The 27,897-nt window shown below is 36.0% G+C and overlaps 1 protein-coding gene across 7 annotated transcripts in view; it reads left to right on the plus strand.

Moving 5' to 3' along the window:
* The window catches only part of MAP2 (microtubule associated protein 2), a 133,478-nt gene extending 106,021 nt beyond the window's left edge, over positions 1-27,457 (plus strand). For 4 of the 7 annotated variants that reach the window (XM_055573326.1, XM_055573322.1, XM_055573324.1 and 1 more), the window contains 5 exons: positions 774-921; positions 5,899-6,239; positions 18,490-18,571; positions 23,261-23,373; positions 23,596-27,457. In XM_055573326.1, the coding sequence (XP_055429301.1) occupies positions 774-921; positions 5,899-6,239; positions 18,490-18,571; positions 23,261-23,373; positions 23,596-23,811 (900 nt within the window). In that variant the 3' untranslated portion in view covers positions 23,812-27,457. Of the gene's footprint in view, positions 1-773; positions 922-5,898; positions 6,240-16,474; positions 16,568-18,489; positions 18,572-23,260; positions 23,374-23,595 lie in introns of all 7 variants that reach the window. The other 3 variants (XM_055573319.1, XM_055573320.1, XM_055573323.1) reach the window with 1 other exon arrangement.
* Positions 27,458-27,897: the final 440 nt, after the last annotated feature.

The raw sequence follows: 27,897 nt of genomic DNA on the forward strand, positions 1-27,897 counted from the left end.
ATATCAATTAAATGTTTCAATAGTTATAAACAGCTTAATCATTAAAAAATGGAAGTTGTGTTTTTGTAAGATATACAGTACATAATTATTATTTTATATTTAATAAAATTTCAAATACAAACAAAATGTATTTGATATTACATATGACACATATAATCTAAGGATACCAAATTACATAAAATATAATAGACAGTTTGGGCTCAGCATCAGAAACATCAGGATTTAATACTAAATCTGCTACATCCCAATTCAGTGATTCTTACAAAAATTACATAAACTGTTGAAACCTGTTTCCTCAGCTCTAAAATGCATATAATATTTTGGGATAAAAATTAAATAATCAATGAATGTAAAGTGCTTAACGTTCTTGTCACATAAGTGCACTATATACAGGAGTGATCATAGTTAAATACTGTGCGTGCAGTGCCCTTCTGCCAGTCCTTTCTTAGTGATACAGTATCATGCTGATGAAGACTTGTCAGTAAAATTATTAATTACCTGGAGACTACTTCAGCACGGTTTTACTCATGTTATCACTTAGACTTTGAATTTCACAGTCAATTTTTAGCATTCACTCCAAAATAATATATTTTTGTATTCTGAACTCTTTCTAAGTTGTAAAGCAGAAATACTTATTAAATATGTACAAGTCAGTAGTGTGGATTAAAAGAAATTCCTCTATTGGCCCAGGAGGATAATTAGCCAGAGCGATATAACCTCTTTGTATATGAAGATTCACGGGAACCCAACGTCGTTCTGTTTTCTCCAATCAGGATGGAGTTACCAAGAGCCCAGAGAAGCGCTCTTCTCTGCCGAGACCTTCCTCCATCCTTCCTCCTCGCCGAGGTGTCTCAGGAGACAGAGATGAGAACTCCTTCTCTCTCAACAGTTCTATCTCCTCTTCTGCGCGGCGGACCACTCGTAGGTTTATTTTGGTTTGGCTTCCTTTTCATTCAGTTTTTAAACCTTAAGTGGAGTAGCTTATAACATACTTATATTTTACATTTTCAAATACAGCCTGTATTTACATCGGATTATATTTGCCCTAAGAATCAGAAATTCAGACTATCAGTGCATCCAAAACACTTATTTGAGTCAAAACAACTGATGGAGAAAATGAATATATACTACTTTGTTATTGGTTAAATAGGATTGAAGTTAAGTCATTTTCAGGATTGTTTTTCTCTTCTTTCAAGTTTAAAGTGAAAAAGATAATTCAAAAGGACTAATTAGCATAGAAAAGCAATAGTCAGAGTTTTTTTTAAATATGAAAGCTTAACCTTTATTAGAATACCAAGTCATAAAAACTAACTGAAAAATCAACAATCAAAATCAAGAATCCTGCTCAATTTGGTAAGAATAGGGGCTTCCCTGGTGGCTCAGAGGTTAAAGCGTCTGCTTGTATTGCAGGAGACCTGGGTTCAATCCCTGGGTCGGGAAGATCCCCTGGAGAAGAAAATGGCAACCCACTCCAGTATTCTTGCCTGGAAAATCCCATGGACGGAGGAGCCTGGTGGGCTACAGTCCATGGGGTTGCAAAGAGTCGGACACAACTGAGCGACTTCCCTTTGACTTTGACTTTGACTTTGCATTCCAGTGAAGCTGTAAACATAGCATGTTCTGTGCGATAGTCTCAATTTCTTTTGATTTCATAATGTAATGCTCAGCAATTATCACAGTTTATGTAAAGAATATAAAAATGCTCCAATCATTACTCACTTACATACTGTGTTACTACCAAGACTATCTAGTAATTCAAATTATTTTCATAAATGTGTTTCTATTACCACAAAAATAGCTACTATTTATTAATCATTTATAGACGCTGAAATCTTAAGATACATTTTTCAGTCAATTCAATTAAAGTGCTGATGGTCAGGTATTAACAACCTTATTAAATCTACTGATGAGCAAACTGACCTTTTAAAGACTTGTCCAGTACTACACAGCTAATAAGTGGTTGAATTTGGTTTTCAGCCTACTGATAAATTCACAACCTGTCCTCTTAATGTCTTCTCTATATTTATTTAGTACTAGGGAATTGTTCTGTAGAGTCACTCAGAAAATAGTATCCCTGTCATTTAGAAACTATTACAAAATGATAGAAACATTTGGAGAATAGCATATCTGTCATTTAAAATCCCTATGAAAGTGGTGGAAATTGCTACTACTATCACATTACAGTTGATTTCAGCACTTATTTTTTAAGTCTTTAATAGTAATTGCCCCACAATGTGGGCAATCCAAATGTGGCTATTTTGTATGACTTAAACTGGTTTTTTTTTTTTTGCCTATAATGAAAGTATTTATTATAATGAGAGCAGTTGTGTCCCAAAACATTTAGATTCATGAAGCATTAATATCATTTGAAATACATGCCAGGAATACTTTGAAATCACTAAAACTCTTTTCACCTTAACGCATATAAAGTATTCAAATGAACTAGCAAAGAAAACCTTTAAGAGTGAGTTATCTTCAGAGAGGAGAATTTAACTCCAAATATTTGGAGTTAGAATTGGGCATCAACAATAACCCCAGGGATGCTGAGCCAACACAAAGGCACCAAGTGTTCCCCAAAGGCGCACCTTGAACTGCACTTGTGTTTGTTGCTATGGAAGCAAAATGGCACTTTCTCACACAAATCCCAACTTTAAGCCACTGTGCTCTGCTTTTAAAATGGCATGCTAAGTCGCTTTAGTCGTGTCCACCTCTATAGAAATTGCTTTTTATGTCCTGAGCCAACTCTGTTTTGACTTTTTAACTTTACTTACATTCATAAGCATATGGCATTGTATTATTTGGTAATGAACATAACTGATACTCTGATAATATTTTATCCCTACATAGCAATAGCTAAAAGACATAGGGACAATTAGCAGAACAAGCAATTTGCCTCTTCCCATCTCATCTCCTTAAGGTAAAGAATATGCCTGCAGGAGACCAAGGTTCAAGCCCTGGGTTGGGAAGATCCTCTGGAGAAGGGAATGGCAGTCCACTCCAATATTCTTGCCTAGAGAATCCCATGGACAGAGGAGCCTGGCAGGCTACAGTCTGTGGAATCACAAAGAGTCGGACACGACTGAGCAACTAACACTACTATTCCTTAACTGCACAAGGGAATGTTCTAGCATTTTGTACTGCTATTGAAAAGATTTGAAAGAATGCTATGCAAGAAGTTTATTTAGCCGAAAGGGAGGGAAAGACATTGTCATTGTAGAATTGACAAGATAAGTAAGAACAAACTGTAATAGAGTAACTCATAAATATTTTTGAATCATTTTAGTAACTTAGATTTAATCTTTTCTATTTCAGAACACATAGGAAACACTCACATTTTTCATTTTTGATGACTAGAATATAATTTATTACAATAAAAATGGATTGATATCTATTGAACAGCAGTATTAAGAGCTTCTTAATACTTGTGACTGATTTTTTCTCATTTTCCAGATATAACACAGAACCTTCATCCTTTACATATTCAAAACATAAAGCCATTTATTCTTGTTGCTATTGAGTCGCTAGGTTGTGTCCAACTCTTTGCAACCTCGTGGACTGTATATAGTACATCAGTCTATTGTGTCCTTCACTAGCTCTGAGTTTGCTCAGATTCATGTGCATTGAGTCACAAAATAACTCTTAAATATTTCTTTTAGTTAATATTGTTATGTATATCTGGAATATTGCTTCAACTCAGCCTCAATTACAGTAAAAAGTACCTCCATACATAGAGAAATTTTGAATCAAGTTCGTAACATTAAAAAAGAAAATATGTTGAGCTTCTGCTGTGTTCAGGCCCAACAAAAGACACCAGTGCTAGGTAGAGGGACAAAGAATAAAGGTATGATCCCCCTCCCCAGAAGACCTGAGATATTCAAGAAAGATGAAATGATGGAGAATACATTTGAGGGAGAAATAAGTTTTCTGAAGAGATTTTTCAGAACATACTCACTGGCTCAAACCAAGATCAAAACCTTGGCCCATAAACAAACTTTGTAGCCAGGAATCTACAAAAAGTCAAGTTGAATGTGATTGTATTACCCTGGTCTTGAAATGTCATATTTGTGGAAAGCAATAAAAATCACTAATTTATCACTTTACTCTTCTCAAATCCCATTTCATATTTTCCGTTGAAGCCTCACCTATGTCTTTCCCTTCTACTAAAAGACCAAAAGGACACAGGGCAACTTTCCTTTGATATGTGAAAACTGTTCACTGAGAGAGGAATAGAATTGTTCTGTTTCTCCAGGAGACTGAGCATGGGTAGATTTATTTTGTCTGCAGACTTAAGCTTACTCCTTGTAAATATTTAAGCAAAGATTATTTATAATTGTCCCCCTTCTCAGGAAGAACTTTCTACATTGATGATGAATTATATCAGGTGACTCTAGGATTCCTTCTACTTTACTGATTTTAAAGTTGATGAGTTATATCTTTATCCTCCTCAAAATTTCTAGAAGATTCATTGATTTTACAAAGTTACATTGCTGTCATTTAGTCACTAAGTCCTGTCCGATTCTTTGCAACCCCATGTACTGAGCCCTCCAAGCTCCTCTGTCCATGGGATTCCCAGGATTCACTTCAAGAATCCTGAAGTGGGTTGCCATTTCCTTCTCTAGGGGATCTTCTTGACCCAGGAATCCAACCTGCATCTCCTGCTTTGGCAGTCAGATTCTTTACCACTGAGTCACCAGGAAAGCCCCACAGAGTTACATACTTAGCAGTAAAAACTAAAAATCATGCCCTTTCTATAAAATATTTTTAAAAGTGAGAGAATTTGTATAATATAAACAATGTAAGTCAGTATTCTATTATTGGAATCAATGCATTAATTTAAGAGAAAAGACTTTTCAATTTAAGAGGAAAGTTCAACATATATTAAGAAGCTGAGTATCATATCTGTCTTAGAATTTAATGTCATCTGGGTAAATGAGCCTTAATGTCCTTATTACTGAGTAAGAAATAACAAGAGCTGCATCTACTGTGTATGCGCATGTTTGGTTATCAAATGTTTGGTATTCACAAAAGTTCTTTGAAAAGGTGAGAATCTCCTATTTTAATGAGAGTCTCCTAAGGTGTGTCCTCTTTTTTATATCATTATTCTTTTAAAAAAGCATTTGAAATGGCATTTAAGCACACATTTTAAAAGATAATATGAAAGAGAAACATAGCATAGGAAAATGGGGGAAAGAGTTAAATGATAAAATGAGGGTAACATCAAGTTGAGGCAAACAAATGCATCTTACAGCATCTTGTATAATAGACAGTGAGGGATTATTGATTTGACTCCAAACTGCAAACTAATACTGAAAGTATGGGATAAAACACAATCAGGTACAAGATTGACTGTGAATAAATTGCAACATCCCACTTTTCAAAAGAGAGAGCTAGATTTTTTTAAGCTAAATAGTTTTCTACACAGGCCAAAATCATGTGATCTAAATACACTGTTTTGTGTTGTATATCCACCTGGATCTTGGAATAAACTTTCTGCACAAAGGAATAAATAATCCACACATCATTCAAAGAGTCTTCAGTTTATATGAGTCCACAAAGAATATTAAATGTAGACTCTTTTTCCAACTAAAGGCAGATCCATATGCTTTAATGATCATGCAAGTAGAAAATATTTTTGACATATCATAATGAAAATTCAGAATAAATCAGGAAAACCCAAGTATTATCTTCACATTGATAGCAATGCATGTTCAAAAGAAGGTCATCAATTTGTGAACCTAAAAATACGAGATTCTCACCTTTTCAAGCATTGTTGTAATTCGTAAATATCCTAAACCCTTTAGAAATTAGATGAATTATAAGTTCTAACAATGGATGGGAAAAGGGATGTCTCGGGGGAGAACTTTCTGACACTGTGGTTTGGGTTCGGTTTTAATACAGGGTCAGAGCCAATTCGCAGAGCAGGAAAAAGTGGCACTTCCACACCCACTACCCCTGGATCAACCGCCATCACTCCTGGCACCCCACCAAGCTATTCTTCACGCACCCCAGGCACTCCTGGAACCCCCAGCTACCCCAGGACCCCTCACACACCGGGAACCCCCAAGTCGGCCATCTTGGTTCCCAGTGAGAAGAAAGTCGCCATTATACGCACGCCTCCGAAATCTCCTGCCACTCCCAAACAGCTTCGGCTTATCAACCAACCACTGCCAGACCTGAAGAATGTCAAATCCAAAATTGGATCCACAGACAACATCAAATACCAGCCTAAAGGCGGCCAGGTAAGAATCATATGAACACACGTATTTGCTGCCAAAGTAAAATCCCCGTTACTTACTGTGTTGCCATCCTCACATGACAGGCTTACAGTTGTTAAAAGAGAGATGGAGGTTTTATAGCATTACTGGTTGTGATTTATTATTAGTAGTTTGGATCTTATCTGAGAAAGCTACCTTATAAAATATATTGTAAATAATATGCCGTGTCCATTCCTTCTGGTTATTATTAGATAAAAATTGATTTAACCGTAGAGGAGAATCTTTTAGTTGATTACCTAATAGATCCTGTTTGAATGTTTCTCTATTGACTTGTGGATTTTAACTTAGGAGATATAAGTTTCATTTCTGGTATAAATTTGAGTATTATCTGGTATGAATTTCTGGTATGATACTGGCTTTGAGATCATTTGACCATCTTTTAGTGATACTACTTTTATCACCTTCCTTCTCCTCGAGGATTTCCTATGATATTTTCTACCATTTCCCCATGTTCATTCCAAATCAGAGCGTGGTTCCCCAAGTTGTTTCTCAGCCTGCTATTGCCTAAACATTGCAAAGGGCAGATTTTCACATTGATAATTAATAGATGACTCTACATGGGTATAAGAAATTCTGTTTCAGAATAATTGTGTTAATAGAGTTGTTAGTAAAACTCTACCTATTGACTCTTAACTTCAGCTTCAGAGCAAACATTTATATATATTTTTTCCAACCAGAGAGCTTGAGTTCTACCTTAACCTAAACATTGCTTTCACACTGTATGTTTGGACAAAGCAATTAGCCTGGAAGGAGATAAAACAAATATCACCTAATGTTTCCCTTGTGATATTGATATGCCCATAGTCTGACTTTTATTCTAAATGAAGGGATGAAACACCCATCCTTGAGTAAAAGAAGTGGAAAGCAATAGTTTCCTTTATACATTAACAAAGTATAATGCCCTTGTTCAATATATCAAAAAAAAACTTAAAAAAATCTTTTTTTCCCTCTCTTTTACTTGTCTCTTGTATCTTCTGCCACTGATTTCTGGTATCCCTCTCTCACACCAAAGAAAATACATTTTCAGCAGGTTTAGAAGAAATGTCTTGCCAAAACATGAAGCTGTCAAAGACTCCCACTCAGCATTAAAACAAAAATTTAATGTTGCTTTTTCCTTTAGCAACAGACTTCTCTGCTTTCTCATTATGATTCTGTTCAAGAAAGTCCAGAGTTAAGAAAAAATCAACCAAAGAAGGGAGGAAGGACTCAGAATTCCATTTTTAGAACAACTGTAACATTCTATAATAATATAGTCACAGAAAAATGCTTTTTTTATAGAAGAATGTAATTAAAATATGAGCTATAAGAAACCTTTTTAAGCAAAAACAAAACAAAACAAAACAAATTATATCACATTTAAGCCTATAATTCCCCAAATCTCATACTCTTGCCTTTATCATAGTTTTGCACATCCAAGAGAAGGAAATATTTCAAGCCTTTTGGAAATATCCAAATGTAACACTATTTTATATTTATACATAAATAATTGAAAAGAGGAAGTTTAATAAAATAAATTTATACCAGTTTGCAAGTTTATCATTTTTGTTCTTTTGAGCTACCTCCTAAAATAGAGTAGTTATAATGTGTATTTAAAATCAGTTCTCTTTTTGTGAATATCCTAGTGTTCTAATATTTTCCTTAATTACATGTGAGGTTTATTTGCCTATCTTCTGGAAAATATTGATACTTAAAAGAATCTATTTCTTCTTAGAATCACAAGGGAGTTAATTATCTCAAAGATATTTTATTGAAACTAGAAAGAAAATTGAATAAAAAGTAAATGCTTATTGATATAATTCGACAATAAAGATTTTATTCAAAGGACTTTTAAAGGTCGAAAGACAAAAAGTGGTTTTGGCCTCAGCTTTGCTAGAATCATTAAGTTAACCAACCCCCAAATTTGAAGACTTAAATTTATTTTCTCTACTTCTTTATATCTTGCTGTGAATATTTCTGTGTCTAATTTTAATTTTCTCCTATATTTGTTAATTCATAAAGTTGATGTAAAGACATTCTCCTGAGGTGAACTAGTGCTGCCCTAGAGATTATGGTAATTAAGGACTAGTAAATACATATGCTGGGAGGGATTGGGGGCAGGAGGAGAAGGGGATGACAGAGGATGAGAGGGCTGGATGGCATCACTGACTCGATGGACATGAGTTTGGGTGAACTCCGGGAGTTGGTGATAGACAGGGAGGCCTGGCATGTTGCGATTCATGGGGTCGCAAAGAGCCAGACACGACTGAGCGACTGAACTGAACCGAAATACATATAACACAGAAAATTAAAGAAAGAATAAAATTAGCCACAAAATCACCATGTCAATTGAAGAAAATCTTTTGTTCCCTGCTGCTAAGTTGCTTCAGTCGTGTTCAACTCTGTGCAACCCCATAGACGGCAGCCCACCAGGCTCCCTATCCCTGGGATTCTCCAGGCAAGAACACTGGAGTGGGTTGCCATTTCCTTCTCCGATGCATGAAAGTGAAAAGTGAGAGTGAAGTCGCTTAGTCGTGTCCAACCCTCAGCGACCTCATGGACTGCAGCCTTCCAGGCTCCTCCGTCCATGGGATTTTCCAGGCAAGAGTTCTGGAGTGGGGTGCCATGGCCTTCTCCATGAGGCCAGTATTAAACTAATGCAAAATTATCCTATTGCAACTTCAGATGACTTGGAAAAATTCTACAGTAGTGGAATTATAAAGTGACTTTTGTTGGAGAAATGGGAAGTGTTTCCTCACCAAGATAAGACATAGATGATAGGAGTATATTTGCCTACTATTTTGTGACAGATGGCATCAATGTATTTAAACTGGAGAGGAAAATGAATTAGAAAATTTGGATGCAGTACAGTTGAACTGTCTTTGTAGGGAACATATTTTACTCAACATTTAACACTATGCTCCTAAAAGCCTCCTTACAGTGTATGGTCTTCCCACATACAGAGGGTGAGGAGAGTTTCTTTTTCTTTACATGTTAAACTGGGGATTTTCACTGGATTTTAAAGGTTCAACTTTATAAGACAACTAAGAAAAATTTTTTATGTAAAAGTTTCTTAGAAATTATCAAGATAGTAATAATATGCCAAAGACCCTTGTTATTAATATCTGGTTAAAAATCCATAAACTGGGGAAATCAAAGCCAGTAGTATGTCGTCTCCAATAGTAAATTATATGTACTAGGATATTTGACCAACCCAGAATCACTGAAGAGAATAGGACAATAGCGGTATCTTCTGTAGGAGCCCAGTTTTGTAACAGACATATGGCATCTATAATTATTGAGAAAAATAGTCACACAGCTCTTATTAGTGAGATGGGAGTAAATAGGTAGATACATACAACCTTCATTCATATAATTCAGAGCATCTCCACATACTCTATTGTCAAAAAATTTGGTGTGGTTTGATTGTATGTAAAAATTTAATTTTTAAAGCATTATTATTTTTGTATTAAAGTTTGTACAGTCACTAAATATAAAGAGAAGAAATCTCTAATGGAAGATATATGTGTCTTAGGGATTCAACAACAACCTTCCACGTTGGGAAGCTTTTATTATTTGTCCCAATTTCAATGTTTATTGCTCTTCCATATGTATAAGTTGTGTGCTTATGGCTGTTATCTCTTCTGTTAAAGTCCAGTTTTCCTTTGGCAAAGCGACTCAACTCAGAGCTCAGTTCAGTGTGGCAGGTCAATGCCTAATGGACTGGATAAGCTAGGTGAAGCTATGAGGAGCTTTGCAAAAAGCAATAAAGTTAATCTTTTCAGCTAAAATATAAATTCAGTCTACTGGTAAGAACATATGCAATCTTGAATTCACTATAGATAGTAAGCTTGGTTAATTTAACTCAAGGCATAGGTAAAGCTATCTTATTAAGTATATTAATTTGAAGCTGTCTCACTGTACTTAGCTCCTTAATCTACAATCATCTAAATCTAAATTTTAAAATAGTGTTAGTGTTTTAAGGACTCGGCTGCTTGATTTAAACAAAGATAGGAAAATAACCAGTTTCTCTAAATGTGTGGCATTAAAAAAAATAAACAATAGCTGAATGAATGGTACTTTTTCTGTCTATGGGTCAGATCCATCGAAACAGATACATTACCATAAGTAAAGTTAATAGGCAATAGAGATTTGCTGTATGACACAGGGAACCCAAATCCAGCTCTCTGTAACAACCTAGAAGGGAGAGAGCTTAGCAGGAGGTTTAAGAGAGAGGAGACATATATATATCTATGGCTGATTGATGTTGATGTATTGCAGAAACCATCACAATATTGTAAAGTAATAAAGTAATTATCTTCCAATTAAAAATAAAAGTAAAACAAATTCCTTTATATACTCTTAACAGACTCCATAAATATTTGTGCCACAAAGGGCAAGCTAAAGGTGAGTGAAAAAGCAGTGTTTTTGAAATAGAAGCAATGAGAGAGAGTAAGAAGAAAATGAATTGAATGAAATGTAGAGTAGAATCTTTTTTGTATTTTTTATATAAAATTGTAGGCAATATCCTGCGACTTTTTTGGCCTTTCACATGCTACCTTGAATAAGTTGCTTTCAGTTTTATATTCAAGGGGAAAAACAAAATAAATTCTGGAGTCAACTAATAAATTATGTTGAAACAGGATTTTTTTCTTATCATATAAAATTATGATGATCAATTTTGTGAAGGTCTACTAAGGTGCTATTAATATACATAGGCACATTTACAGAATCAAAAATTTTATAAACAGAGAAAGATAAGCTTATTTCAATCTTTTTCTCATTTGCAGATTTATTCTTTAATCATTTACAAAGACTCTGCTGTGTACTATATGACACATGACACATGGCCTGAACAATCTAAGCAAAAGTGTTTGTTTTTCTTGTCCTCTCCTGGTGTCCTGCCTTTATTTGATTTAAAATTTTTTTCCAAGCCATTTCTTTGCATCACCTTAGGGCTACAAATAAGTACTAATTAAAAAGTATAATAAAATACCCGACTAATTGTAAAATACTGTCAGTCAACCCAGCATGAAGAAAAGCTGTTCACCAAAATATATTACATAATATTGACAGGAAATTTTTTTTTGCAACCAAAGTCATCATTATCTCAAAATGAAAGCTCCTTGAAATCAGGGACTCTGTCTTTATGCAATAGAACTTTAATAACTATAATTCAAGTACTTTTGTAAGGTAATGAAAAGTTTTCAAGCTAGGCTTCATAAATATTAATTATTAAAAACTATGGAAAAATTATTACTTTGGGTATACAAAGCTGAGACCTATAGACTCTCTTTTTGTTTGTTGTTCATATACAAACCAAACAAGGACATGGGAACAGCCTTGAATCTCAGGTTGTTTTCCGACAATTGAACAGACTCTTGAAAAGTTAGTTTATTACCAACATGGCCTAATATTCCTTACACTATCTTAAAGTTTTAAACTAAAGAAAAAATGTAATGTCAAGAAGTTATGGCATATGAACTTTATAAACCTCTTTGTATGTTAATTTTCATGAGTCACAATGACTGTCGTGTTTGTAACTTTCCTTCCAATGTCCATGGACAGACCACTTAACCTATGTAACCATGGGTCTAATGGCTAAACTTAATGTCTCTTCACCAAAACGTTATTTCCAAATTTTTCAGCATTATCTATTCACTCCAGTATTTCTCAATGTAGTTCTACTTTCTGTGCTTTGTGACACAGCCTATACAGAAAGACTGAGCTCTCACCTAAGTGGATCCTCTACCATGTTCTTTTCCTTAGAGCTCTGTGGAATTGTTTGTTTTGACATAAACTATTATTTCTGTTTAAATGTGTATTGAAATATACTTATTGTTTATATTTGATATACTTAGTTTTGAAGATGTTATTGGTTAGTGTAGGTAAGTGTTAACTAAAATTCACAGTGGACTATAATGTTTATATACCTGTGTGCATTTTGACCAGAGCACCAGGTTGTTCACAGATGAATATTTGAAGAGCACTATCCAGAGAACTTTTAATCTTCAGGAATATATATGATATAATAATATTTTTATTTTAATATATGATGTCTATGGACTCTATATAGAGGGTAGATAGTTTTCATTAAAATTGAATGTTATGGAATAGGAAATACTTTTGAGAAAGGCAGAAAGTGTTTTTATTATGCAAGGATAAACAAAAACTTGATAAGCATTCCTAAGAAATGAGGCAAACCCAAAGGAAAAGCTTAATGCTCTATAAAGTTGAAGGGAAGTCAATTGAATGTCACTCAGTTTTGTGTAAGACTGCCTTGGATGGGGAAAGAAAGAAATGATTTTGTAATTGAGGTTCATACCTAGAGGATGCCTAAAGGGCCTAGCACCAGACTGTAAAGGAACTGAGAACAGAATCCAACTTTTAGACACCAAGTTACTTTCCATATCTTGCTATCTTGAGTTGACATGTGGATATTTTATTTTTAAAAAGCAGCAGCAGAATGTCAAAAAAAAATCAGATTCCCATTGCTCAAGGAATCCATTTTGACATCGCGATTACTAACTTTGTTTTATAAACTGTTTTACTCAAAACTAAAATTGGGATTATATTTTCTTTCATTTTTCATGTTTCATGTTTCCAACTAACCTCTAGTAAGAGAGATCTATTCCTGCCTGCAAGCATATCCCACATTTTGTATTCCTCCTCTTTCTTAGAGTAACCCCATTTGGGGGAGGAAAAAAAAAACTCATTTCTCTACAGGAGCAATTCAGCTTATATGCAGAGAGAGTACAGTGGCAGATCGTTTCAATTGAACCATTTGTGATAAAATTCAACTAGAATCACATCAAGAATATCCAGAAAGTAACTCTTCTGTTCTTTCCTAGTGTAGTGGAGGAATAGATAGAATTAACTAAGTTAAAATAAAATAATTCTGATTAAATATTCAGTTGCATTAATCTATTCTTTATAACTCTTCATGCTTACAAGACCCTTATATGAAAGAAAAATCAGTGATGTTTGCATAGAAGTCACCAATATATGCCCAAAAGAATGAAATCCTTTTCTGCCAATCCCGCACTTAGGAACTGGTTTGCCTGAACCTTGAAAGATGATCTGTTACATATTCAACTTGGAGTGAGGGCATTCTGTCAAGAGATAATAACATAAAGACATCATGGGGATGAACTTGAAAATATAAACAAGGCCCTTATAGTATAGACTATAACACAATCTGGACAAAATGTAACGTATTAAAAGAGAACTCAAACATCAGTATTGCTGCAAACCTTGGTTGCCTGGTTATTAGTTTTATATTTTGTCTCATTTTATAAGCAATAGGAAATTTGGTAGAATTTTTAATAAGGCATAGCTTTTGGAAGATGATCCAGTTGCTTGATATAATAATACATTTCACTGTGCTATGAAATATGCAGAAGGAAAGAGTCTCTCATTCTTTGCATTAATAGAGAAGGTAAAATTTCTGATGGAAAAAATTAACAAAGATTAAAATGTGGTTAGAATTAATGTTGGATAATGATTATTTGACTATTTTTCCTTTATATTATAAATATAAAAAATTATTTCATTTGTAAAATAGAAGTTCATTATATTTTTTTAGGCAGTCTCCAAGATATTAAAGTAATTTTCCCTTGACATGGGCTTTAGGAAAATAAAAGTCCAATGAAAATTTCTTCCCAAAGAAAGCAGTTTTCATTTCAATTTATCCATAGAGAACAGAGAGTTAAAACTCAACTCTGATTAAAAAAAAAAAAATCTGAAATAAAGCTTTAACCTTCACAGCAGCCATCTGTTTTTCTATTTTGTGGGTGGGATGGTTTCTAAGGACTGCCAGTATTTGTGGAATCAACTCTCTAAGGTGTTATTTGTCAATGATCCTAGAGATGTTTGGCATGAAGTAGTTTGTAATTGTGCTAAGGCATAAATGTGAGTTACATGGCTCAGGTACAAGTTGTCAAGCTAGAGTGTAAATCTCACTGAACATCAAACATTCACAGCCCTGAGTGGTTTTATTTCTGTCCATTCAACCATTAAGCAAAATGGTGAATGTCATACTTTGTCTCATTTTAGACAGAAGCAGTATACTATGAAGTTTTTGCAATTGTGGAAATATGTAAAGGCTGTGCTATAAATGCATGTCAAAGTGAGCAAACATAGATTAGTAAAATCTACCATCAAAAAAGGCCAGTTAGGTTTTTTACGAGAAAATCTATGATTCTCTTGAAAATCTAAAGAAAAGCAACAGAAGTTGGCCTTGAAGTTTTAGGATTTAAGATTTGAATCATCTTTAAGTAATCCTGGCAATATGTCCTCTTTGGGTTTGAATCATTTGCTTTGGAAAATCATAAAAAATGTCAAACAGTTGATTAAACATTAGAGTCAAACAAATTTATGCAACTGAATTTGGAATTTCCATTTTTGCAACAAGTGAGTCAGATTTAACATTTGGCTTTTGATCACTTGGTAATGAGTCACTTGATTGGTACTCTTATGATCTCTAAATTAAAACTTGTAAATGAAATATGAGACTCTGTATATCCCAAGGATTAGAAAAATGGCTTAGATGAATTCTTTTTCATTTCCAAAATAAATAGCTCCTTATGCAGAATACTTTAAAGTATTACTATTAGAAAAAAAACAAATCAGAATTATTTGCTTTCTAAGAATAACTTATCTGTGAGGTTTGAAATGTAATGGCCCTTGTTGACTTGTTTATCTGCATCTGCAGTTTACTTGAAACCCCTAGAACAACTATGCTTTTTGTTAGATACAGACTTTGTGACATTGCCATTTTTTTAATTGGAATATTTATTATGCTCGAAAGAGTGGCCACATCACCCTGTCTTTTGAATTCAGATTTTGACAAGAGTCTCTTCCCTTGGGCTGCTGATGAGAGCTGTCGATGATGCTTCCCTGTAAGGAACAAGCTATCTTGTCAGTGTTAGGCAGACGCTGCAATTTAAGCTTTGTCTAGTTAAAAATAGTCAAGATTCAGTGTCCTTTTGAATTTTGTACTCTTTTTTGCAAATTAGAAGAGATGTGATACCATTCTTGAGAAAGCTGTATATCTAGGGTAAATTTATTTTGCTTTTTTTTTATGTATAAGAGGATAAACTGTCCCCTAAAATACTGGAAATGTGATATCTCTCTAGCTATTGGGGGGTACTTGTAGTCAAAATGAAATAAAACAAACAAAAAAATAACAAACCTTTCCTTCCATTCTTACATTGCTTGTTTTGGAGGGCTCTCCAAAACATTCAAAATTCAGAAGATGCATGAAAGAAGCTACAAGAGTTATTACTTTGCACATTACTTTACACCTGAGTAATATCTTTCCAGATCTGGATTTGCTGTTGTCCTCAAGATGAACACTGGACTTCCTGAAAATAGAAATGAAACACCTAACCTCAAATCTGTTGGGCCCAATCCAGATCTGGACTACCTGTACATGACCTGGTTCAGGTCAGCTAGTTAACAGTCCTTGGTTTTCTCCCCTGTAAAAATGGAAAGGATGCTATCACACCAAAGTCAAGGATATTGGCTATTTATGAGCAGGTGTCAGAAAGTGGCCTTTCAGAAAGCTACTAAACCAAACCTGCAAGGGAATCATGAAGCCTTCCAGTAGAGGAGGCCCAGAGTCTCCTTGTTGATGATCTTGGGAAAACCAGAGCTTCTTCCCTCAGATGAGTGAGAACCCTAACCTGTAGCAGTCAGCCAGACCAGTGTGAACCTCATCATTCTACATGGACCAGTCATAGTCCACTCAAGTTTAACCAGGTGATTTACAGTCAGGCTAACACTCCAGAAGTTGGGGGGTGGGGTGGGGAGAGCACTGGCACATCCTTCAGAAACCAGGGCTGAACTATTGGACCTTCCATGGAGGGGACCTGAGTCCCAATGTTGCCCACAATATCGAAAACCTCCTCACAGATAATTTACTTTTCTGTTCCTATATTGTTTCCAGATTACAGCAGCCTACGTAGAGCCAGGGTATCAGGCTCTCAAGCACTGGCCCTTGGAGATGGGGGTGAGGGGTGCAGGAGAAAAACACTTCATATTTACATGATAGATTTGCCTTTAAGTTTCAGTGTTAGTTTTTCTCATAAATGATAAATGTAAGTGGAAAGGAGTTTGGAGGCTCTTTGGTGCTAACCCATTTCTGGTTCCCTGGTTCCCAATATTCTATCCCAGAATTGTGAAAGAAAATGCACAGTGAAGTTACTTCCAATTCCTTTTAGGTTAGGATTTTAAACAAGAAGATTGATTTTAGCAAGGTTCAGTCCAGATGTGGTTCCAAGGATAACATCAAACATTCTGCTGGGGGCGGAAATGTAAGTAGAAGCTTGTGTCAGAAGCTGTCCTGATTGTGTGGCGCCAATCTGCACAGCCGGCACTTCGTCTCCTTTCTCACCTCCTTCCCAACACCTCCCAGCACACTCCCCACTTCTTGTTGCTGCGCCACAAGTCCCCCTGGTTTGGGAGCTTGTCAGCCTTGCATTTTCAGTGATGGGCTTTCCATCCTTCCCTCTGAGATCACTGGTGAATTTCTCACTTTTTAAAGGGGGACACCATGGTTTTCAGGGAGATGGAAAGCCCATTTCACCTGCTAATTTGTTTGCTGGCCTTTGGCTTTAAGGTATTTTCTCATGCTGTCTCTGCTCTCTTGCAAAAGTCAGCTGAGCACACACTTTTCTAGCTCCATTTGAGTTACTCCTGAGGCAATGACTGATGTATGAAAGTATCCAAAGTGTATAATGTCGATCTTTTGTGCTTCATTATTCATGAGAGTTGGGATAATACAAACCTGGTGAAGCATGGCTCATCTGTAATTCAAAGTGAAAGGATTCAAGTCCCAGTATACTCTTTGTCTTGATTTTTTCTTTTAATCCCTGTCTCTTAAATTGGGTGGAAATAATATTCTCTGAGAGGAAGAGAAAGATGAATTCATGTTTCTCAAAAGTATTTGAGGAAGAGTTGAAGCAGGCAGACTCAAGCTAAAGTAGGCATGATTCTTTGTTAGCATTAGAATAATAAAAAAGGTGAATAGGGTGACTATACTACAGATCCAATCACCTAGACTTCGGATTCTAGCCATCTGTGACTCAAGTAATTTATACAGTATCAAAGCCAGAATTCTTGCTTATCTAGTAACTCTTGGTTTCTTGCTCCTCGGTTGGGCACAGATGGAGTCAAACAGTGAAAAAAGAGACAAGCAAGTGCCTGATGTTCAAGGCAGCTCCACTGAGCATGAAAATGTGCCATATGGGAGAACCCCAGCAAGATTTGCTGGGCTCCTTCTAGGGTCAGGGCTGAGCCTCAGGCTCAGTATTTACACTGACAGGCTCCCCTCATCCCTGGTGCACTGACTGTAAGTACACACCATGTACTGCTCTCACGGAAGCAATCTCAGTCCTGGAATTAATAGGTGATTTTGAGAATATCAGAGGATTGACCCAGATGACCTCTATAATATATAAATGAAGGAAAGGATGGTTTTTAAAGTTATTAGAGAAGCTTCCAACCTCCAAACCAATAGTCTGAAACTTTCCCCTAGAGAAGAATCACTTGTTCAACTGTGATTGATTTGATTGGGGAAGATTCCTTAGCCCCATTTCCAGTGCTAGATTACATAATTCCCATGTATTTCTGATGTAAATGAACCAGGAACCATGCTTGGAAAGCACCCTTTCAAATATTAGAAGAAGAATTGATTTCAGTAAAACCCAGAAGAAAAACAAATGCTATCTTTTTATCATTTGGTGTGCAATAAAAATTGCATTTAGCCAAAATATGACAAGAGTGTTTTAGAAAAGCATGTTTAGAGCTTTCTTCTTGTATCTTAAAGCAGTGTTGGACTTCTTGTTTGTATGAGCAGTTTTGGTCACTTTCATGTAAAAATCACTTTCTAAAGAATACTTTCCCTCTTCACTTGGCTCTTTGCTTATGGAAAGGTTTAATACAGAGTGGCTTCTTTCTCTGAGTGGAAAGCTTGCCTTCTTAATACAGAAGTTCTATCCCTTTGTGGCATGATCTGTTTTCTACTAATAAAATCTTCTCTTCTAGGATTTTCTTTACTTGTGTTTTTCTTTCCAACCAAACATACGGGAGAACGTATGGAAGATTGGGTTTTCCCATGTCTGTGTATATGTTGTTGTATGTTGTGAGTTTGGGTATATTTCTAGATTTTACATATGAGCTTGGGGGCTTATTTACATCTAAACTATTTTAAGCCTATTTTCTGTGGTTCACACAGGTACAGATTGTGACCAAGAAGATAGACCTAAGCCATGTGACATCCAAATGTGGCTCTCTGAAGAACATCCGCCACAGGCCAGGTAAATCAGTATTTTTAGTAATCTGAGAGAGATTAGACTGAATTCAAAAAATCGACAAGCAAAGTTTTTGTTGCTGTGAGATATCTGATTGGAAGGACCTTTCCACATCCTGATACTTCATGCTTGTGTTAATAGAAACTTAAATTAGAAATTTTGAGGCATCTTCATATGGACAAGTAAACTCAGTTACCATAAACAGGCCACATATCCTAGGACACATTAAAAATGAAAAGATACAGGAGATGCATTTATCTGTATGTACTCAACATGCTTATTGGAGCTCTTTTGAAATATATAGTCTATAAAATAATATTGGGCCATATATTCTTACGTAATTCATGGACTGAATGCAGCATTTCAAAGGTTTTGCAAGAAATTGTTTTTCTACATTATGTGGGGGAAAAAAGGATTGTGCTTTTTAACAAAGCTGAAGAAATTTATTTTTCTGTTGAATTTCTCAGATCTAGGTCAATAAGCATTGTGAATCTTCAGAATGCAATGTCTCCCCAACTTATTTGACCACAGACTGCTTGTTTTTCTGGAATATCTCATAAGTTTAGTTCAGTTGCTCAGTCATGTCCAACTTTTTGCGACTCCATGGACTGCAGCACACCAGGCTTCCCTGTCCATCACCAACTCCTGGAACCTGCTCAAACTCATGTTCATCGAGTCGGTGATGCCATCCAACCGTCTCATCCTCTGTCATGCCCTTCTCCTCCTGCCTTCAATCCCAGCTTCAGGGTCTTTTCCAGTGAGTCAGTTCTTCACATCAGGCGGCCAAAGTATAGGAGCTTCAGCTTCAGCATCAGTCCTTCCAATGAATATTCAGGACTGATTTCCTTTAGGATTGATTGGTTTGATCTCCTTGCAGTCCAAGAGACTCTCAAGAGTCTTCTCCAACACCACAGTTCAAAGCATCAATTCTTCAGCACTTAGCCTTATTTATAGTCCAACTCTCACATCCATCCATATATGACTACTGGAAAAACCATGTATTTCATAATATCTCATTATTATGAGATATCTCATATCTCATTATGATATCTTAGGATATCATAATATATATTATGATATTTTATGATATATTATTATGAGATATCTCATATCTCATAAGTCTAGTGCCCTAAGGTAGAGTGTATATTCATATGTGCTAGTGATTTTTCCCTATTTAATTTGTGAATTTAATGTATTATGTGTCATTTTTTTCTAAGTATCATGTACTATATGTTTTTGCTAAATTCCACCTCCACGCATATGTAAATAATGGACGATTGTCAAATTTGTAAATTTTCCTGAGACTATTTTGTCATAACTTATATATACCATTGAAGGACAAAAAATTGATTTTAACTATCTATTCTTGACATCTTAATTAAACCAGGTAATATCTTATTCCCATGAATCATAATCTGAAGTGTTATCAGAACAAGGTAAAAGAACAACTGACCCCAGTGAGATTTCTGACCAAAAGATTATTGAGAAGAATTTTTTTAGTTGAAAAACAAAAGGTTTCAAAAATGGATAAGTATTGGAAATATGTCTAGAAATTGGGCTTCACTTTGGCAAAGGGTGTTAATAAAGCAATTCAAGGAGATAGAAACTACATATAAGGAATTTTCATTACTGATTTCAGAATTGTTATCTGGAATTAGCCATCTATCATTCATGAGAGAGAAGGGACATGTTCCCAAATGGGTATCTTCACAGCCCCCCATTTGTGCCTTATATCTACAGACATTTAGCTGATTTTGTCCTGTGTCAACAGTATGATGGAAGTATTTGGGTACACTGCCTACCTTCTTCCAGAATACAAAAGAAAATATTGGACTCTGTAATTCCAGATGATAAGTATACATTTAGTTCAGTTCACCTAAAGTCTTGATGCACAGAAAAATCTTCTATATACAAGAAAATATCATGTGTATGTTTTACGAGTCATAAAGGCTATTGTCATGGACTCCCACCTATTTCTCACTCTTACTTCATAATAAATGAATCAGATGACCAAGTTCACAAAGACGTGTTAACACAATGAATGATCTTTGACAATAGCAAGCTTTTCACAAAATTACTTTGGATTGTGGAATGTCTCAGAAGGAAATAAGGAGGAAGCAATTCATCACCTGGAGGCACAAATTGAAATAGCTAGTCTTTTGACTTCACTTTGGAACATAAGAAGCTTGATGGGGATTATAATCCTCTGTAGTTACTGCTCCTAATGGGGCCAGAATTTTTCAGAACCAAAGGCAGAGATCTCTGATTTCAAATGAGCTTCTCTAACAGTTCTATAAAATTACCTGGCTACCCACTCTAGTATTCTGGCTTGGAGAATTCCATGGACTATGCAGTCCATGGGGTCGCAAAGAGTCGGACACAAATGAGGGACTTTCACTTCACTTCAGTAGAACTGTGACAAAAATAGACTTCTCAAGCTTCCTTTTCTGAATATAGTTTGGGTCAATATTACATTGTTTTTCCCCTCTCTCAAAATATAGTCTAACAAAATTTTTAATAGGGTTATATTGGCACAATATATAATCATAAAACTTGAAAAGACAGTTTCTATCAGAGGCTATGAAAATAGAAAAGTAAGATCTCAAGAAAGTTGATCTGTAGTTGAAAATTCAGTATCCTCTAGCCTCTAACCAATATAACTGTGTTTTATGAATCACACTAATCCTGTCACAACCAACAGGTGAGACCCATGGGGCCAAGTAAAATGTTGGTAGAATAACACCCCTGCAGTAATGCATCTTTTGAGGGAAGGACAGCTTCATGTCTCCTACAGGAATGAGTTAAATAGCATCATACACATCCTAAGTCTTCAGAAGGAGTATGAATGAATCTTCAAAATGTAACCCAGGGACTTCCCTGGTGGTCCAGTTGTTAAGTCTCCATGCTGCTCCCAATGCAGGGGGCCCAGACTTGATCCCTGGTTGGGGAACTTGATCCCACATGCTGCCCTAAGACCCAACACAGTCAAATAAATAAATATAAATTTTTTAAAATGTAAACCAGTAACATTATACAATTTCAAGGGGGCCCTGGCCAGGTAATTGGGTGTTAATATAAATTTCTAGGTATCACATGAGAAAAACACCGCAGGAATAAGAGACCTGTGAGGTTTTAACAACCCTTTCTTTCTCATCTATGGAAGTAAATAAGTATCAAGAGTCCAAAATTGAAAAATCTTTACCATGTTTCCATAGAGTCCCTCAGGTATTTTTTCCAAATCAAAATCCCAAAAGAGATGCAATAATAATAGAGGATCACATGGCTTACTACTGGCGTTATGAAAAAAAAATATGCGTACAGCTAAAACCAAGTTGCTAATGAAAGTGAAAGCTAGTCTCTTAGGTGGAAACAGGTAAAGGTATCTAATCCAGATTCTTCCCAGGTCAAAGACATCAGCAGACAGGCCCAAGAATAAGCTAAAGAACAACAGATACCTACTCGACGTAGAACTGCTTGCATTCACAAGCCTGAAAAGGTGTGCAGAAATGGAGGTGCCACAGAAGGGTGGCTCATGGCACTCTCATCTATCAGCAGATCCTCAATTTTCAGACTAATTAACATTTAAGAAAATGGCATCGTCAGAACTCCGTCTCAATATTATCAGATCAGTGTCAAATTAGTCCTATGGCATCTGGACAAGAATGGGATCTCTAAGATTCCCTTCCTATCACTCCATCTACTAATTAAAATGGAAGCTTTTAGCACTTCAGCCTCTGACTCCAGTTTCATCAGTCAAGGTATCAGTGCTGAAAATTTACAAGTGGCAATATCACGCATATGTACACAATTGCTAGCCTATAAGTGACCTATTACCATGAAGAAAAATAGAGAAGTGCTTCCTTGCAATTTAATTTGCTCCCTTAAGAATAAGAGACAAAAGGCTCCAAGTTTGAGAAAGGATACACATGGTACTTTCATTGTGTTATTTTTAGTTTTTATTACATAGATAAGAAAAATACCGCTGATATTTTAGGTTAGCCATGAGTAGAGAAAAGAATTAATATGTAAAGCAATCCAGGGAATGATACAAAAAGGATGTCACTGCCTTAGATGGATGTATGAATGTGCGAGTTGGACCATAAAGAAGGCTGAGGACTGAAGAATTGATGCTTCTGAACAGTGGAGTTGGAGAAGACTCTTGAGAGTCTCTTGGGCTGCAAGGAGATCAAACCAGTCAATCTTAAAGAAAATCAATCCTGAATATTCATTGAAACAACTGATGCTGAAGCTGAAGCTCCAATTCTTTTGCCACCTGATGCGAAGAGCTGACTCATTAGAAAAGACCCTGATGCTGGGAAAAATTGAAGGCAGGAGGAGAAGGGGACAACAGAGGATGAGATGGTTGGATGGCATCACCAACTCAATGGACATGAGTTGGAGCAGGCTCTGGGAGTTGGTGATAGACAGGGAAGCCTGGCATGCTGGGCTCTGGGGTCGCAAAGAGTCAGACATGACTGAGTGAACAACACCTTACTTAGATGGTATGGGGAAAATGGTGTAGACTAAAAATTCTAAAAGATTGCTTTCCCATCTATGGTCAGAGGGTTAGTAGAGTTCATTAAGTTTGTGATTTGCCATGGTCTACCTGCTATAGTCATTTTGGGGAATTAGTCACCAAAATAGAAGATTTAATGTTAGCAAGGCATTTAAAAGCCTTTCTCATCTCCTCCGTAGGTGGTGGGCGTGTGAAAATTGAAAGTGTGAAGCTAGATTTCAAAGAAAAGGCCCAAGCTAAAGTTGGTTCGCTTGACAATGCTCACCACGTTCCCGGAGGTGGTAATGTCAAGGTAAGACACAAGATTGTGAGCAGATCTTGCCTTTTAAAAAAATCCTTTTGAAATATTCTTCATCAAAATAGGTCCCAGATTAAAGACCTGGACACCCAGGAAGTAGGGATGGCAGAGCTGAATAGAAGTGACATGAACATCAGCTCTGGGATACAGAGAAAGAGCTAGGGGACAATTTAAGATGTTTGAGTTAACCGAGGACTGATGCTTGTCTTTAAACAGATTGACAGCCAAAAGTTGAACTTCAGAGAGCATGCTAAGGCCCGTGTGGACCATGGGGCTGAGATCATTACACAGTCCCCAGGCAGATCCAGCGTGGCTTCCCCCCGACGACTCAGCAACGTCTCCTCTTCTGGAAGCATCAACCTGCTTGAATCCCCCCAGCTTGCCACCCTGGCCGAGGATGTCACTGCCGCACTCGCTAAACAGGGCTTGTGAATATCTCTCATTTAGTATTGACGTCATACTATTTAGGCATGAGCTCTGGCAGGAGTGGGCTCTGAGCAGGTGTTATATTCATTCTTTACAAACCATAAAATAAATAATCTCATTCCCAAACTGTAGTAATTGTTACAATTTTATAAAAAAAAATAGTATATGCAGAAATTGACTTGATTTCCATTTGCAACAGGAAAATACTGGCTTTACATGAGTACAATTGGACAATTTTTTTTTTCGCTCTGCTGTTTTGCATGGAGTATCATTATTTTAAAAATTGCATTTCTACCTTTCATGTGCCTGAAGGCTGTCTACTACATTCTGAAAGGCCTTGTTAAAATCCAAACTGCTCATTTCACTATTCTGTTGCTGGGTGAAAAGATAAAAAGTTGCCCCTTGTAACTTATTACAGGTTAAATTAAATCAAGGAGTCATTGCAGGAAGGGAAGAGCATGTAAGAAATGGGTTTTTTTAAAGCATTATTTTGTATAAATGGGAAGAAAGATTCAATTAAGTTATTAACGTTTGGGACCTGGATAATTATATCAGAGTATAAGTCAATCCAATAAATTATTTAATTAATTAAAAAATAGTTTCGAAGCATTTGAGCTGTGGTTGAGGAAGTGACATAAAGTGCATCTCTTAGGAATGAAGCACTTTCATTAGGATGGACTTGTGTCTGGTTAGGATGTCAGTTGATCAGCTAGATTTGTGTCCACACTACCAGTTTCACACCCTTTCCATCTGTTTGATACAGTATTATAGATATAAATATATATATATATTTCTCTGTGGCCATTTGTGATACTTCCTCATACTTGAATATTATACTTCCTTATTCACAGTATCTGTGTCTCCTGCACCCTTTGGTGTTGCAATTTTAGGTATGTGAAAGTAGATGTTAGCAGGGTTCTCTCCCTATTAAAAAAAAAAAAGTTAAAAAAGACAAAAAGTTTTAGCATGAAGTTGCTTTCTGTAACAACTCAAAACTGTAACCCTGTTTTAGTGCCAGATACAAGTTTCTCCCGTTAAAGTTTCTCCCGTGATGCTAGAAAAAATTTATTTTTCTTTGCTTTCACCAACATGGAGTTTGTGGGGGTGGGTCCAGTTATACATAAAAGGGGTTTACAGATTGTTGGTTTAAGATTATGGGTTTGTCTTATTTTGAATCACAGAATATTTTGGGGTTTACTCCTATAATCATTCATGGAATAGACTTATTAAGATTTCTTTTTCTTTTTTTTCCATTTGCTAAAGTTGAAATTAACAGTGGGAGTTTGGGACATGATATTCCATTCTTCCAAGCAGTACCTGTTTATTCAGTTATCTGATAGAAAATGTTTGGCCTCCATACCCGAAGTAAGATCCCTTGATCAGAAAGGGAAAATACAGTATTTTGAGAAGCTACAAAATATTGGAGATGCAGATATCTAAATCAGTTTTTTCATAATTCCAACATTGCAGTCTATAAAGGAATACTGTATTACTATTATTTATCAGTAGCTAATACAGTTCTGACTTTATATACAGTCTAGACATCACAAATCAACTAATTCTTTAAGAATCATTCATCTTAAATTTATGAAGAAGCAATGAAATAGTCATTATTAGTCTGAGTAGGGCAATGGGTTACTAGGATGAATGGATGCTTTTTAGTATTTTATCTGTTCTTTTTCTTGCTCAGGGCTGGTAGGCTGGATCTGAAAAGTTAAAGGCAAGTGTTTCAATAGGGTTTGATCCCTTTGAGTCAAATCAGTTCTCAAGCATAAAGGAGGAAATGATGAACATGGACTGAGGCAATAAGCTAGTATAGTAGCATCTAAGAACGAAGCTAAAGGATGGAAAGACAGAGAGACATGGGTGCCGTGTTGTGACCCATTGGAAGTTACAGCCAACATGACTTCCATGAAAGAAACTGAGAGCAAAAGTGCACCATTCACTCTCAACTAAGAGATTTTACGTAGGCAAACATTTCTGAAACTATAGATCAGTTATTTAGGATAGTCAAAGATTTAGAAAGGACTGATTAGGACTATGGGTGTGTCTATTTTCTGCCTAATTATTGCTGTGAGGTTTGATTTGACCAATCTGGGCATTTTATTCATCAGCTTCCTTTGAAATGCACCAGGAAATAGGAAAAGAAAGAATAGCTGTGTGGAGACTTAATGGTATTTTCTTATGTGTTAGGTAGTGTTAGATAGTGATTAAAGCTCTAGAAAGAAGTTAACAGCTGGTTAGAACAGTTTTAACCTGTGAAACATGTATTTTTTTCAACTTGGTTTAAAATTTTTATAAACACTAAGTAACCATGTTCTACATATTAAAATTGTTTTTTTACAAATACATGTCTAAAATAAAGATTATATAAGGTACCCAGTGATTAGATTTGGCATTAAAACAAATGTTTGCTTCAAATCACAGCAAAATTATAATGACTAAATACCCTCACTTTGTATGGAAATTAATAATTCTATAAAATGAAATTGAAAATTGGTAGCAGTAAAAGAAAGAAATACAGGCTAAATGTCTTCTTTGGGGGATAAGGGGTGGAACCCATCTTACCTTTACTCTCAAGATTAACGACACAAATTAAGCTTTTTGAACACCACTCTTGTGGGGACATCCATACGCTGATCTAGAAATTAAGGCTTCATAGTCTCAATTCTAGATCAATTAATGCCAGTTTCTCTCTGGCTTTTGCCTTGGAGAACCTGTTTAAGGAAACATAAGTAATCCAGAGCTGTGAAGAGTTAAAAGGCCCACTCAATCTCTCTGGGTCACCTGCAACCAATAATTGGGTACCTTTCAATGATGCAGGAGAGATCCGAGTTCATGATGAGTTTCAAAGGCCATGTTCATTTAGGAACCAACTCTCTCTGGATTCTCCTGCTGAGTTCCAGCAGGGTGATGGGCTGAAATCCCACCCACAAGCAAGACACCTGTGGATCACCAACGAGGTATAGCTGAAGAAGGCTGAAGTGAGAACTTGGTTAAATGGAAGAAAGTACTGACAGTAGCTGGCCTTCTCCACATACTCACATAGTTTTAGAGCAGGAAATGGGATCATCAGGCAAAATAAGAGATCAAGTCACTATTATTAAAGAAATCATCTCAGTGTGGTTGATTTTTTTACATAGCTGCAATTATAGCATTTTCTCCTATTTTTTACACTATGAAAAGGAGGAAAACAAACCATTCATGGTCTAAGTAGCTAGAAAAGGTAGATTCATGGCTTGAAAAGGCAAATTCTAGGCATTCCTTCCAAGATTAATATGTTAAATCAGTATTGATGTTTGTTTTTTTAAACCTAGGGTTTTTAGCCTGGGTATGTAGATTGAGGCCAAGTCCCTCTGCAGGAAAAAGCTTATTTTTAAACTCAGAAAATGTCAATCATGATACTTCAACTTTAGCAAAAAGAAAAAAATCAACAAAAAGTATACTCTGTATGCTGGGATTCCAAGGTTCCAACATGCCGCTACAAATCTGTGGGGGGTTTCTTTCTTCTGATAATTCTAGAGCCTGTTACCATAGAAAGGCATTTCTTCAATGGCTGGTTGTAGTTAGTTCATGTTTTTCAATCAAAATTTGCAAATGTATTTGTTGCTGTATAGTGATTGTTTTGCAAAATAAAATTGCTTGTCACCTATCTGATAGTTTCAGATTGTTTCTTCTTTCCTGGAAAAAGAACATAAAACATAATACATATTGCTCAGTCCAACCAAAGAAAAATTATGAAGAGGAGGCTTCAGTTATCTGCTGAATGCTGACTATGTGTCAGGCCCTATCACCGCTGTATTAGCAGGATGCTATCTGTTGCAAGTGACAAACTCAAATTGGCCTAAGCATAAAGGCTACTTTATTGAGTCAAGTTTCCCATCAAGGCAAGAAGAGTATCTGCCTCAGGCGAGGATGTATCCAGTCACTCAAAAAAATGTCTTTAAAAAGTTTGCTTTCTTTAACTCTGGACCCAGGCTCTCAAAAGATGTCATAGGAATTCTTCCAAAGTTTAGTTCTCCTTCCTCTATGTTGGCTTCATCCTCATACAGACTCCCCTCTCTTAATGAGCACTGGAAGCTCCAAGTCTCA

This window comes from Bubalus kerabau, chromosome 3 (assembly GCF_029407905.1).
Source record: "Bubalus kerabau isolate K-KA32 ecotype Philippines breed swamp buffalo chromosome 3, PCC_UOA_SB_1v2, whole genome shotgun sequence".
NCBI classification, from domain to species: domain Eukaryota; kingdom Metazoa; phylum Chordata; class Mammalia; order Artiodactyla; family Bovidae; genus Bubalus; species Bubalus kerabau.